Below are 14948 nucleotides of genomic sequence, written 5' to 3'. Positions count from 1 at the left end.
TTCCTACATTCCTTTAACTTCAATTCCATTCTTTCTCCTTCATGAAGAATTAAGTAGTCAGATGATTCTGTTTGTTGGACCTTTTATAATGTGTTTACATTTCCCTTATTCTGCAAAGAAAAAATACTGCATACTTCTCTGTTTATAGACTGTTGAGGGTCATTTTTTTTCTTTTTGTATTTTCCTCTTACATCCTATATCTTGAAATTTCCTGAGATGACAGAAACTGATTAAATTAAATTAGGTATTGCTTCTAATTTTGTATGTACATATACATATGTGTATATATATATATATGAGGAGTTTATGTCAATAAGCCAAAATTTTGATGACAGAAAACTTTTGTAAAACATGTGAATGCAAGTCATACAGAGTCCATCTGGCAGAAAAAAAAAAAAGATGTTCATATGTTCAGCGAGGCTTGGAAAGAAAGTCACACATCAAACCGCTGAGCGAAATGGGTCAGATCTGGGTGCTTTGTAAGGCTTCTTCTGAAATTCTGTATCTCTATGGATGGCTGACACACACACTCACACACAAAAAATTTCATACCACTGAGTTTTTCTCTTAGATGCCAGTATGGTTAGCGATCCAGTCCCGGACAGCAGTCACTCTAGTATACACCCCAGGCTTGTTGGGCTGCCCACATTCATCTCCCCAGCTCACTATTCCAGCAAGGTACCAGACATCTCTAGCATCTGAACTGACAAGTGGTCCTCCAGAGTCGCCCTAAAAGAAAAGGGAAAGGTGAGCAATTCAGAGTTCAGTTCCCCACAGAAGGCATTATTCTAAGTTAAGAATGTAATGAATATGGTGATTTTCAAAAGCCTTCAATGTGCCTGAACACAGAAGTATTTTCCTTTGTGCATGTCAGCTGTATAAAGGAGGAGGTCAGACACTGGAAGGATGGACTCAGTCTCAGGGTTGAGTATGCTGAGACTGGAGAGCAGTCATCTTAATTTATCTGACTCATCAGACAAATAGCTCCCTATATAAGATGCTTCCTGAATAGTGCAGCGTTATTCACCAGATCAGGATGGATTGCTGATAAGGAGCACAGACCAGACATTAGAGTCAGACACCTGTTTCAATATTTAGTTCAGTCTTTCCCAGTTAACTAGAACCTTTAATTTACTTATCTATAAATGTTCTGAATAATATGTGTAATGACTATCATGAAGTTTTAGTACCACACTGAATGTAAAGTTTAGCACAGAGCAAAACCTAGAAAGTACATATATAAACCCACAGATACCAGTATTTTCCACAGGTCATAAAGCAAGGCACTATCTGCCCATCTCACAAGATCCTAGGCCTTAAGGTACTGACCAGCCACATGGATTTAGAATTCTATGAAGCTCTTAATTAATTAACATGTTGTTGCATGAAGTTTTGAACTCAGAGCTTGTATTTGCAATGTAAACACCCTGCCATTAGTCATACCCCCAGCTCTGTTTTTGTTTTTTTTTTAATTTTTTAATCTTTTGTTACATTTTTTGGTTTAGAGTCTTACCCTTTTTGCAAAAGCCAGTCTCAGAACACAATCTTCCTACCTATTCCTCCAGAGTACCAGGGATTTCAAGAAAGTCTGAAATCCATGACTGACCCTCATGCAAATCTTTCAGCAAAACATAGAATTAAGGTTGTATTTTTTCCAGGTTATCAGTAAAGAAATTGAAACACAGAGAAATTAACAATTTGTCTTAGATCAGTGGCAGACCTTGGGTTGGAATCCAAACAGTGTAATTCAAAAATTCATGTCTTCCCCACACACATTATACTTATTTCCTGGTAAAAATTTCTCTTACCCTTTTAAAACACTAATACCATCAGTAGATGAATGTGAAATAAGATGTTTATAATTTCAAAATCAATTAACCGATATACATTTGCTGATACCACTATATGATGTGGGAAATATAAAATGAGTATAAGCACATGGACCTTGATTTTAGAGTCTATGCTCTACTTACCGGAAATAAGATGTACCGTATAAAGCAATTTTGCAGTAATAATTTTGATCATTAGAATCCAAACCCATATAGGGGCATAAAGAGAAAATTCAGAGAAAAGAGTTTCCAGATAATGATTTAAATGGAGGCAGCACTTCCCATCTACTGAGCTGTGTAGAAGATAGAGAAACTACAAAACTACTTCTTTGAGTTGCTAGGGAAATTAGAGCAGGTGACACAGTGGTCTCCATTCTCCCAACATCTCATGGTGCTTCTCCTGTGCACCATCTAGAAAATGATGCAGAAGGACCCCGAGAGAGATTTTAGAGGTTGCAGGTTATGTACACACCAAGCGCATCACCAGATTCCCCAGAAGAACGGGGTAGAGTAGTGGAGTAAGAATGACTGGGACTGCTTCAGTCCCAGCTCCCTATAGGAAACTTCAGTGGCAATGTGGGAAACAAACAAACAAAACAAAACAGAAAGCCTGGAAGAACCCCAAAGGTATGGCTGACTCAAACTCACTCTAAGCTTCTTTTCTCTACGAGGAATTAAGGACAGGACCCAGCACTTTAAGCACATTCCTCTCACAAGATAATGAGAAGAGAAAAAAGTATCAATCCTGTCACTACCTAGATGTACCTAAATATTGAGAAATCAACTGAGTATTTAATCAGAGGGGGAAAAAAGTAGATGCAGAAATCCCAAAATAGAACTATTAGCAAAATAAAGACACAAGGAAATATGTCTCCTGTAATGGCCAACAATTTTACAGGCATAAAACTGAATGGACGAAATCTCTAATGATGAGTTCAAACATCAATCACAAGAAGGAAAAACAAAATTAAAGACCAGGGATTGGAGGCATGGCTCAGAGCATAGAGCACCAGCCCATGAGTGAATAAGCAAGCATCAGATAGGGAGTTTGAGTCCCGCCTCAAACAACAACAATAACAACAACAATAAAATGCTCAACAAGAAATGTACTCATTGCCTTCCTCATGTAACTGTAGCCCCTCTGTACAGCATCTTTACAATAAAATAATTTTAAAAAAATTAAAGAGATGTATAAGCACCTAGCTGAAATCAAAGAACACACATTAACCACTTATTGAACTCAAAGAGAAGACCAAAAAAACAAGGGATGAAATAAGGGAAACATACAGAGAGTATAAACAAGTAATTTGACAAAGAATTCAGAATTCTGAAAACAAAAATCAAGTTGAAATTCTGAAACAGGATAAATCCAAACAAATTTATGCCAAGACAAATCATAAAATTTCTGAATTCTGAAGTCAACAAAACATGTTTGAATATGGCAAGAGAAATGGCACCATCACCTGCAGGGGAAAAAAGAAATCCAACAGAAGCAGAGTCAGCTCAGAAACCACATAGGACATGATTCTAGAGTTGAAAGAGAATTGTCTACCCAGATTTCCATAGCTAGCATATGCTAGCTAGCATATGCTTCAGAAATTAAGAGGAAATAAATACTTTGACAGACAAAGGAAACTTATTAGGAGAATTTTCCCACTACCAATCTATAGAAAGTGAATAGTAAAATGAAGCTTTTAATGCCATGAGAAATTAAAGTGTTTATGAATAAAATATTTAAAAATGAATCATTAGGGCTGGCAAGTTGGCTCAGTGGTAGAGTGCTTGCCTTGCATGCATGAGGCCCTGGGTTCAATTCCTCAGAACCACATAAGCAGAAAACAAAACAGAAGTGGTGCTGTGGCTCAAAGTGGTAGAGTGCTAGCCTTGAGCTAAAGAGCTGAGGGACAATACCCAGTCCCAGAGTTCAGCCCCCACGACCAACAAAAAAATAAAATAAATAAATAAGTCATCAAAAAAGGAAAACTTTGGATAAACTTTCCCTTTCCTTCTCAAATTTCTCTCTAAATTATGTACAGCAGTTGAAATATAAGGTTGCCTGTGTGGTTCTCAAAATACAGAGTAAAATTCAATATTTATATTTGTTAATAGTCAATTTTATCAAAAGGGAAAGGGAAAGAGACTTAAGAGAAGGCAAGTTTTCTATTCTACACTCCACTCAAGCTAGTAAAATGTCAATACTATTAGACCATGATAAATACGTACGTATAGATTTGTGTCCATGGAATAAACTTTGTTTTGACTATAGTGGCAGTTAACACAAATCCACATTTTGCACCACTGTCCATTCTCAGATTTTTTTAATGTATTGTGTTTATGTAAGGCGTAGAGATTGAAAACAAAACTGAACAAAGGCTATAGATGTGACTCCTTGTTGATAGCATCACAATTTTCTGTAAGCCTGTCATTATTACTAAAAAAGTAAACAGAACATTACACATCATCCTAGAAGGCAAATCCACTCACCTGACATGCATCTCGCTTTCCTTTTAAGGAGCCAGCACATAACATTGTGGGGGTTATGACACCATTGTAAACTTGGGGTTGATTGCAGGTTTTAGAGTCTATGAGTTCAACTTGTACTTGCCAAAGGTGATTCTGACCATAACCTAAAGGGAAGAAAGTCTTTGTGTTCACAGATACACATACACTATATAATTTGAAGAAATTCTTTCATTTATCTAAGAGGATGATAATAATGAATCTTAGAATAATATGTGTGTTGCACACACAGTAATATTTAGGCATATGTTTCTTTTCTTAAATAGCGAGAATAAATATTTAGGTGCCTACGAAAGAAGATCAAGCAAGTTTCACTCCATTAAAAATTAAATGAAACTGGTAGCTCACAACTATAATCCCCACTACTCAGGAGGATGAGATCTGATTGCAGTTTGAAACTAGCCTGGGCAGAAAATTCCTGGTGAGACTCTTATCTCCAATAACCAAAAGCCAGAAGTGGGGCTGTGGCTCAAAGTGATAAAGTGCTAGCCTTGAGCAAAAGACCTCAGATACAAAGTTCAGGCCCTGAGTTCAAGCTCCACGACTGACAAAAAGAAAAAAAAGAAAAAGAAAAAAATTTGAGGTGGAGAATAGTAGCCTTATGATTATCTTATCTTCACAACTGGGCATATTAATAATCTTTCATCTTCTAAGATGTTTAATCTCCTAACTAAAAGTTGAGTGGCTAGGTATCATATTTGCTCTTTCAGATAACTTTAAAAACATGATTAATGTAACAGTGATGATGTAATTGATAGTAGATTACCACAGGAAAGATGAATGCAATCTCTAAATAACAAGAGTCTGATTTACCCTTGGTCCATATGACCAAATAACCAACATAGATGGGTATAGAAAAGTTCTGTTCTTTAAATACATCATAACACCAACATAATTTACTATGCTCTGAGTTGCTCCTTATATACCCACCATCATTTTGCAGTGCTCCAAACCCTGTCACAAACATCTCCTCCCCCGGGTGGAACTCGTGGGTTGCATCAGGGAGACAAACTCTGTGTATTTCATTTGTGTAGGGAACGGGCCTAGCAAGCTCTGCAAGTGAAATATCATAGTCATGTGATGGATATTTGTATTTTTCATGGACAATTATCCTTCGGAGGCCTGTTTTCATTTTTGAAGGTTTTATTGTTACTCCAAAGGAAGCAGTCCATCTGGTTGGATCCTTGTACCTGGAGAGAAAAACAACAAAGAATAAATTCTAGTTTACCATGCTACCAATCTGATGATTTACATGAAATAATTTTGCTTATAGGTGTCAATATGTTTTTCTTTTATTCTTTTTTTGTGTATGTGTCAGTCCTGGGGCTTGAACTCAGATCGTGGTCAGTGTCCCTGGGCTTTTTGCTCAAGACTAGTGCCCTACCACTTTGAGCTACAGTACCACTTTCAGTTTTCTGGTGGTTAATTGGAGATAAGACTTTCTGCCCAGGCTGGCTTTGAACTTTGATGCTCAGATCTCAGCCTCCTGAGTAGCTAGGATTACATGTGTGAGCCACTGGCACTTTGCCACGTCTTCCTTTTTAAAATAATAGTTTCTACTGACAGAAGTAATTATTTTATAATCTAAGAACCATGCTCATGGTTGGAATTCTGTTAGGTTATGCATACTACTTTACATGACAAGCCACCTATTCCAAAGCCTGGGTTCTTTGGACATTTGGGGACATGAATGATTACAAGGCCATATGGAAATACGATATTGTACAGAATGAGAAAACTAAATATAGTCCATTCACTTATATCCTCTACCAAAAATATTAAGTTTTTTTCTTTGAAAAATAGAGGCCTCAGAACAACTTAACAAAATGTTTCTACTGTATGCACTGGAGATATTTGGCACTGGGTTGAAAATCTACCATTCCTTACAATAATACTAGTTAATCTAGTCACTTGTATAACTTATTATTTCTAATTCCATCATTGTCTAACATGGAATTCCCCACTGAGATCAAACCTACAACCGCCAGCCTTTATTTCTTACACAGATAGTACGTGAATAATGAACTCTTCTCATTCACATCAAGCTCCAAAGGTAACTAAAATCCTCACTTTCTTTGACAAATTAATGTGTGTATGACAATGTACATTACTGTTGAATAATGTGCATTGGCACCATCTCAAATCGAAAGCAGAAAACCTCTCACTAAATTTTCTGAGAGTCCCCATTCCCTCTGTGATAAGCATGTGATCTTCACCTTATGTTAAACTCACCCGTCTCAAAATTCTTGACATAGTTCATAAACATGCAGTGGAAAACCCAATATACTTTGTTCACCTCGAGTCCTCCTCGAGGTGTAGGACTTACGTTCGAAAGCAATGAGCAGCGCTCACAAGCCAGGTGTTACTGATTAACGTTGCTCCGCAGCGGTGGGCCCCATCCCATTGCAAGCTGGCCTGCCATGGCCATTCTCCCTCTTCTACCTGCGTCCCGCCAACAATTCTGAGACTTTCTTTGGTAGATTTACTTCTCCTGGTCCCACAGCCTGCCAACGACAGATAATGCATTGACTAGCAGTTGTTTCAAACACCAATTTGTTATTATATCATAAATTCTTTTGTTATGCTCTTGTAGGATCAAACATTTCTATGTTTCCTCCATTTCTATAATCCCTGACATTTAGATCGTTAACTCCTATTCATCTTGGAAAGGTTTAAATTACACATTATCTTTCCAATGATATCTCCTTTATTTCCCTGCTTCTAAACTGCGTTACTTATGCCTTCCTTGATGCAATAATAATAATAATAATAAATACAAATTTGCTGTGTGTGGTTGTGTGTATGCATTTTGTCCTCAATTTATTTATAGTAGAGTTTCTCAATCTTGGCATCATTGATATTTTGAGCCATACAACTCTTTGTTGTAGGCTGCTGTCCTGTGCATCATAGAATATTTTGTAATATGCCAGGTCTATAAATGCTAACATTCTCAAATACAATCATGACAAATCAAACAAACAAACAAAAACACTGCAATAAGACATGGTACCTTGTGTGATAAAATGGCCCTTAACTGAGCATCGTTCATTTAGAATTGTGTGCTTGTGCATACGTCTCATAGTGAGTGAACTTCTGTAGGAAAGAATTATATCTAATCCAGTTTGCATGTTGCATCCTTATCAACTCTCACAGTAAAAGAACATGGTAAACTTCCAATAAATATGGTATTTAAATAATGGAATTATACCTTAGTTCCATGCTTAGTTAAGATTTTAAGTTGATCAACATGTTAAGGTGGTAAGCAGCACATTCCCTTCCATGTTTTAAAGCTAGGTGTAGTATGTACTGATTCTGCAAATATTAATGTATTCCTTGCATTACGGGGGGGGGGGGGGGGGTGTTGTGCTATAGAAGAGGGAAGGAGTGTAGAGTCAGCACTTTTGAAAGATTGTGAAAGCTATTTTCTGGGCCCTCTGTAAAGTCATCAAAGTACTTCAATCCTATAACTGCCTGAAATTTCCACATTTTAAAATTGATAACATCAAGATTTTATTTAGAGTAAACAACAGAAGGTTTTTGACTGCAGCTTAGAATTATAACATATAGACATACAGAGTACTTTTTTGGTGGTAGTGATAACAGAACTGGGGTTGAACTAAGGGCCTGGGCACTGCGCCTGAGCTTTTTTGTTGTTGTTGTTCCTCTGTTTCTGTCTCTCTCTCTGTCTGTCTCTCTGTCTCTGTCTCTGTCTCTCTCTCTGTCTCTGTCTCTCTCTGTCTCTGTCTCTGTCTCTCTGTCTAGTGCTCAACTGAGCCACAGCTCCATTTCCAGCTTTTTGGCTATTGATTAGAGATGAGAGCCTCATGGACTTTCTTGCTAGGGCTGCTTTCAATGATCCTTAGATCTCAGTCTCCTGAGTGGCTAAGATTACAGGTATAATTACCAGTATCCAACAAAAGTACTTTTCTATATCTTTAGGAGATACCATAGTTATCTGCAAGTAGGAAATTAAATAAAAGAGCAATCACACCTCTTTTTTTTAACCAGTTGATCACCTTATTTTCATTCATGGCCACAGATACCTGCACATCCACTCTGGAATTTTCCCAATTTTGATAATTTTGTGTGTATGGGCTAATATTGGGGCTTAAACTCAGGGCTTCCCTGCTCTATTGCTTAAACCATGCCTCCAGCACAGCTTTTTTTCTGCTTAATTAGAGATAGAGTTCCTGGACTTCTTGGCTTGAGCTAGCTTCAAACCAAGATCTTCCAATCTCAACCTCCCAAGTAAGATATAATTATAGTCATGTACCCTGCCCAGTTTTGCTGCTTTTAATGTTCAATTGTGCCAGAGAGAAGAGATAAAGCACCATGAGCTGTACACAAGCTTATCCAAGTTTATTCTGTCATGTGTTATTGTACTACAATAACACAAAGTACATGTATATTATAAACAGTGTTTCCTTTTTTTATTTTATTTTTTTAATTTAATTTAATTTTATTTGTGAACATACTGTACAGAGGAGTTACAATTACATGGGCAGGATAATGCGTACATTTCTTACCAAGCATTGCAGCCTCCTCCTGTGTTTACCCTTCACATCCCTTCCCAGCCTCCCCCCTCCCCCCCAATCCCAATCCTTCTCCTTTCCCCTCCTTCTCCCCCTCCCCCCCCCCCCCCCGCACCGATGTTGTAAAGCTCGTTTCCTTTTATACATTCAGGTAAATCAACCTTAATAAATATTTTAAACTTACAATTGTTGAGGTACTTGTCTGTTTCTGTCCTGTTGATTTCTGTAACATACGGAAATAGTAAGTAGAAGAAAGTCAGCCAATCTGAATTAGACTAAGAAAAACTGGGTTTTTCAAATACAAATAGTTGCCAAATTCTGTTGCAGTATCTCTGGGTAGTGTGGAAAGCAGTATAGTTAGTCATGGACATAGTAGTTTCATTTTTTAGGGAGGGGAGGCAACAATAAACAGAGTGGACAAGAGTCATATAGGAAGCATATGGATAATGTAAAATCTGGTGACCTCTCCCAGTAATTCTGATACACTAATTTTGTGTTGACATGCAAGAATATGTACTGTACACCAGGAAAAAAGTACAGGTAGTTCCCTTACTCTTTGGGGGAAAATATTGGTCTAAACTGTAGCGTTGGTTCCTAAATGTAATGATATTTTTATTAGCCCTTACTTCTGATTATTTTATTAAGATCATAAACATCGTCTCACTTGTTACATGAATTAGCCCTCAATCATATTTTATCAATCATGGTATTCCTAGCTCTTACTGTTGAGAGAGATAATGTGCTTTCAATGTACCATGTAACTCGAGCCAATGACTCTAGCATATTAACTTCTCAGCAGTCATATCCTAGTCCTATACAAACACTACTCCAAAAAAATTGTAGAAAACTATTAAGTTCTCATGTTTCCTGAATATTAATAGATATCCAATAGGCAACACTATTATCTTTGAACATGTATGGAACAATGAATGTCCTAAATGCAAAACTATTTATATGATAGTTTATCTTTTAGTAGCATTGATTTGCTAGAAATTTGTATTCTAGAAATTCTTCTTTCTGATCTTCTTCATCTAGCTATTTGTGAGGAAAAGGACAAACATGAGGAAGAATTGATCATGTAGCTTCAGTTACTATTTAAGAGACTTAATAGTCTCTACTTCAAGTAATCAATCATATTCTTCTCTACCTCAAGTTTTCATAGAGAAAAGTCTGGCTTAATATGTTAATTCTTCTCCCAAGGAAGCAAGGTACAGCCCAACTGACTCACACTACCCATATTTTTGAACTTCATTGTTGCTGCTTTAAAATTCCTAATAGCTTATCTTGTTATTTATTTACTTGCTTACTTATTTATTGTTGATCATGGAGCTTGAGCGAAGGGTCTGGGTGCACTTTTTCACTCAAGGCTAGCACTCTACCCCTTTGAGCCACAGCACTACTTCCAGTTTTCTGGTGGTTAATTAGAAATAAGATTCTCATGGACTTTCCTGCCTGGTCTGTCCTCGAACCTGGATCCTTTGATCTCAGCCTCCTGAGTAGCTAGGATTATAGGCAATGTGCTACTGTGCCAGGCTATCTAAGGTTTTCTCGTTATCTAATGTTATCAAATGTAATCTTGCTATCTAATGTTATCTTGTAATTTATGTTTTGAAAATGTTGTTCAATAGTCTATGGTGTGAGCAGGGGAAGCACGTGGTCTTTGTGTGTCTACAGTTGTTTATCATACCATTTGCATATCCCATTCATGTAGCTCTTCAAAATAAGGCTCTGGAGAACCCATAATGGGTGGCAGCATAGCCACACAGTGACTAGAATATAAATGTGGTACACCTACCACTCAGCAGGGAGGGGAGGGAGGGAGGGAAGGGAAAAGGAGAGGTGGGGAGGGGACACTGACAATTCCAGAAGGTCCTGTTTTCTATCTGTACCCAGAAAAACAGCAAAGGCATTCTTACCATTGCCTTTCTCATTCTTATGTGTATTATGTGTATTAAGGAATGTTTTTTAACTGAAAATGACATAGGCAAGAGAGTACTAAGAAAATACAGAGTTCCTTTTCCATTCAGTCCTTTCCTGCTCATTAGTAGTTTGGAGTTAGTTAGAGGAAGAATGCACCAAAATTGAGACGATACATAAAAATAGACAGCTTAGCTCTCTGAAGTATTTTCATTGCCTGGCAACAAAAATAATATACAATTTTCTTTTTAACATCTATTGGAGATAAGTCCCAGGAAACCCTGTGGATACTAAACTCCACTGATGATCAAAAATGGCTTAGTGTTTGTATATAACCTACAGTGTCTCTCCCATACACTTTAAATCATCTCTAAGTTCATTGCAACACCTAATATAAATGTAAATGTAAATTCTATATAAATTGTTGTTATACTATTAAAGAAAAATGACAAGAGTCTGTACATGTTCAGTACACATGCATTTTCCATATTATATAGTATATATACTTGTATATATACATGTACATATACATATATATGTATGTATGTATATACATGCATGTATATATACTATATAGACATACATACATACATATACATATATTGCCAGTCCTGGTGTTTGAACTCAGGGCATTGTGCTTGCTTGGTTTGCTTGCTCCGCTGGCACTCTACCACTTGAGCCATGCTTTCTGCTCAGTGTTTTTAATGGTTAATTGGAGTTAAGAGTCTCTCAGACTCTTCAACCTGGGCTGGCTTCAAACGTCAGTCCTCCAGATCTTGGCCTCCTCAGGATTATAGGCATGAACCACTGGCACCTAGCTTCCATATTTTTTTGTTTTCAGATATATTTATTTGAGTCCATGCATGTGAACGTTCTGAATGAAACAATTTCATGTCTCTACAAACAAGTGGAGCGTGTTTTCATCTGCTTTTAAAATTGTCACTGGAAGGTGTAATGTTGACCAATAAAACTGTGCTAATGATTTTATACTTAATTTTTTTTCACTTTGCAAATTAGTGAACAAAATTACTTTGATTAGCAGATGAAAATGTTGAAAAGTTGAAAGGCCATGAAAAAAGGAAAATATCTTTTGAATAGTACTATAGTACTATTTGCAGAGGGGGGACAGAGGGTTGGATAAAATACCTGACATTTTCTTTTTACATTGGAAAATGCAACCTCTGTAATAAACAAAGCAAAAACCCTACTTCAGACTTTGCAACTCTAGTTGTAAAATATATCAGCTAGAAAGTACAAGTAGTATTTTTTCATTGACAAGTGTTCTAAGAGAAGCTATAAACAAGGTATATTAATGGTACTCAAAAATAAGTGGTTGAGTGGCTGGCCCTTTTCATTGATTCTGCTCTCAGAACATAACATGGAAGCAACAGCAAAAAGAAGGATATGCAAAACCTGATTATGTTAGTTTCTGTAGGCCAAGTCTAAAGTCCAGTATAGAACCTGCCCAGGGGTTCATGACAAGCTTTCTTAAGAGGCATATGCTAGAGCACTTAGGAGCAGGGTCTCAAACCCATAATCCTAGATATGACTGAGGAGGCAAAGATAGGGGGATTGCCATTTGAGGCCAGTAAGACATAGAAGTTTGTAAGACTCCATCTCAACCAGTGGCACACACCTCTGAAATACAATGACAATGTGTGTGTGTGTGTGTGTGTGTGTGTGTGTGTGTGTGTGTGTGTGTGATCTCCAGTGACACAGGAAAGCACAAGTTAAAGGATCATAGCCCACAATGGCAGAGTATAGATCCTACCTTGAAAACAATCAATTGAAAGAGGGGCTGGAGGTATGACTCAAGTGGTAGAGCACTTGCCTAACAACTGTGTGCATTGAGTTGAATCTCCAATACCATCAACAAAATGACAAAAATTAAAATACTTCATTTGGAATAATTCAGTTCCAAAGCAATGACCTGCTAATAGTAATTTTTTGTTGTTACTGTTGCTGGTTTTGTTGTCTTTTCCTTTTGTCATGTAGTGTATTTGTCTTTGCAAGGGTGAGTGAGGCACAGAATAGGTGGGACAGAGGGTGAACAAATAGAGCAGTGGTAATCACTAAACGCTATTTGAAAATGAACTATACAAGTTGTAGGTGGATGTGGGAGGGAAAAACTTGGAGAGAGTGAGAGAAATGGTGACATTGTTCAAGAAGAAATGTACTCATTATATGACTTATATAACTACAACCCCTGTGCACATCATCTTTACAAGAACAATGAAATATATGTTTTAAAATTTTTAGATTCAAGTAAGGTAGCACACACCTGTGATTTCAACTACTCCCTACTTAGGAGTCAGAGATTTTGAGGATTATGGTTTGGGGCAAATCAAGAAGAAAAAGACAGTAAATGGTGTTATGAGTAAGTTTTGTATGGTGTTATGAGTCTATGATCCCAGCTACAATAGAGGCATAAAATCAAGGGCCAAGGCCAGACCTGAGTAAAAACACAGACCCTATCCAAGAGGTACCAAAGCAAGGGGTAGAACTTACAAGTGGTAAAAAGTATAGGCTCAATTGGTAGAACACTTGCTTAACAAGCACAAGACCTTAGTTTAAGCGATCAGTACTGGGGGAAATAAAGTAAAATGAGTGCCCAAATTAACATAGAAATAGACAAAATTAAAAAAGGACACTTACTTTTAATTTTAACTGAGTCAGGATGAACTTCAGGAGGTCCTTCAACATTATGCAACTTTTCATGTAGAATATATTCAATAATTTTATTTACATTTTCAGGATCCTCAGTAGAGCGAAATCTAAATATCAGCAGCATATGAGCCACCACGCCATGATTTTCTTGACTGAGTCAAACAATAAAAGCAAGAAAAGAAAAGGAGAAAGGAGGGAAAGAGAAGGAGAGAAAGGGAGGAAAGGAGGAACTTGATCACAACCGAAGTTTTTTTTTTCCTTTATCATTTATTTGAAAAGGCAAACAAATCCAAATACATTTTCTGTAGTCCTGATGTTTCCTATGTACAAAACTCCCAATTCAAATGCCCTGACGGAAAGGTAGTATGTTCATTCTCTTTCCACCAAAAGATTAATTTTAAAAAAGATGCGTATCTTGTCAAATAACATATAATAATATATTTTATGCTCTTTATGTACTTAACATGTATATAAAAACAATGTATTTATATATATATATATATATATATATATATATATATATAGTATTCTAAAGTTGTATATTTAGTGGCAGTTGATTAATGGATCTGAGATCCTCTTAGCTACATATTTGGGGCATCAAGATATAGAATAAAAAATAATGAGAGGTGCTCACTTCGGCAGCACATATACTAAAATTGGAACAATAAAGAGAAGATTAGCATGGCCCCTGTGCAAGGATGACATGCAAATTCGTGAAGCATTCCATATTTTTAGACCAGACTAAAGCTACCAGCACAACCATGTTTATTGCAGCACTATTTACCATAGCTAAGATATGGAAACAACCCAGATGCCCCTCAGTAGATGAATATATCAAGAAAAGATGGTATATATACACAATGGAATTCTATGCCTCCATCAGAAAGAATGACATCGCTCCATTTGTTAGGAAATGGAAAGACTTGGAAAAAATTATATTAAGTAAAGTAAGCCAGGTCCAAAGAAACATAGGTCCCATGGTTTCCCTTATTTGCAATAACTAGTATATGTCTGAGACAAGCAGAAAAGGTCAGATAAGACAATGTTAAGTGAAATGAACCCAAGATAGAGACACAAGTGGTTTTTTTCTTGCTTGCTATTGATTCTAACGTATTTATAAGGTACCATGTGATTTTTTTGTTGCTTTGTCTGTCCCTCCCTTATGGTATAACCCCTATTTTCACTGTATTTAATATTGGTATAATTTGGGGAGGGGAAGGGAAAAAACAAATTGTTCAAATAGGGATACAGATTGACCCATTGCAACAATGAGATGTACAATACGCTATGTCAGAAAACAATTTACGTGGGGGGGGGGGAGAAGGGGTATGGGGGTGTAGCTGAGGAGGTAGGAGGGCAGGGATGGTAGGGGAAAAACAGAGGAGGCAACAATGCTGGATAAGAAATGTACTCATTACCTTGCTCCTGTAACTGTAACCCCTCTATACAGTATTTTCACAATAAAAAACTTAATTTAAAAAAT

General features: G+C 36.9%; 1 protein-coding gene and 1 non-coding gene across 2 annotated transcripts in view; one reads left to right on the top strand and one right to left on the bottom strand.

Annotated features, from left to right (window-relative positions):
* Positions 1-567: 567 nt before the first annotated feature.
* The window catches only part of LOC138820642 (transmembrane protease serine 11E-like), an 87480-nt gene continuing 73099 nt past the window's right edge, over positions 568-14948 (bottom strand). The window contains exons 6-11 of the mRNA XM_070012393.1: positions 13454-13617; positions 9066-9104; positions 6676-6853; positions 5280-5539; positions 4314-4456; positions 568-729 (exon numbers count right to left, since the gene is read on the bottom strand). Coding sequence (XP_069868494.1) covers positions 568-729; positions 4314-4456; positions 5280-5539; positions 6676-6853; positions 9066-9104; positions 13454-13617 — 946 coding nt within the window. The remainder of the gene's footprint in view (positions 730-4313; positions 4457-5279; positions 5540-6675; positions 6854-9065; positions 9105-13453; positions 13618-14948) is intronic.
* LOC138821117 (U6 spliceosomal RNA) lies at positions 14092-14198 on the top strand. Its single transcript, XR_011370057.1, has one exon. It is a non-coding gene; the product is annotated as a U6 spliceosomal RNA (small nuclear RNA).

The sequence above is a fragment of the Dipodomys merriami genome, unplaced genomic scaffold, assembly GCF_024711535.1.
Source record: "Dipodomys merriami isolate MVZ:Mamm:240054 unplaced genomic scaffold, mDipMer1.0.p SCAF_9, whole genome shotgun sequence".
Lineage (NCBI taxonomy): Eukaryota > Metazoa > Chordata > Mammalia > Rodentia > Heteromyidae > Dipodomys > Dipodomys merriami.
The sequence above is the reverse complement of the archived record's forward strand: the minus strand, read 5'-3'. Positions and strand labels throughout refer to the sequence as shown.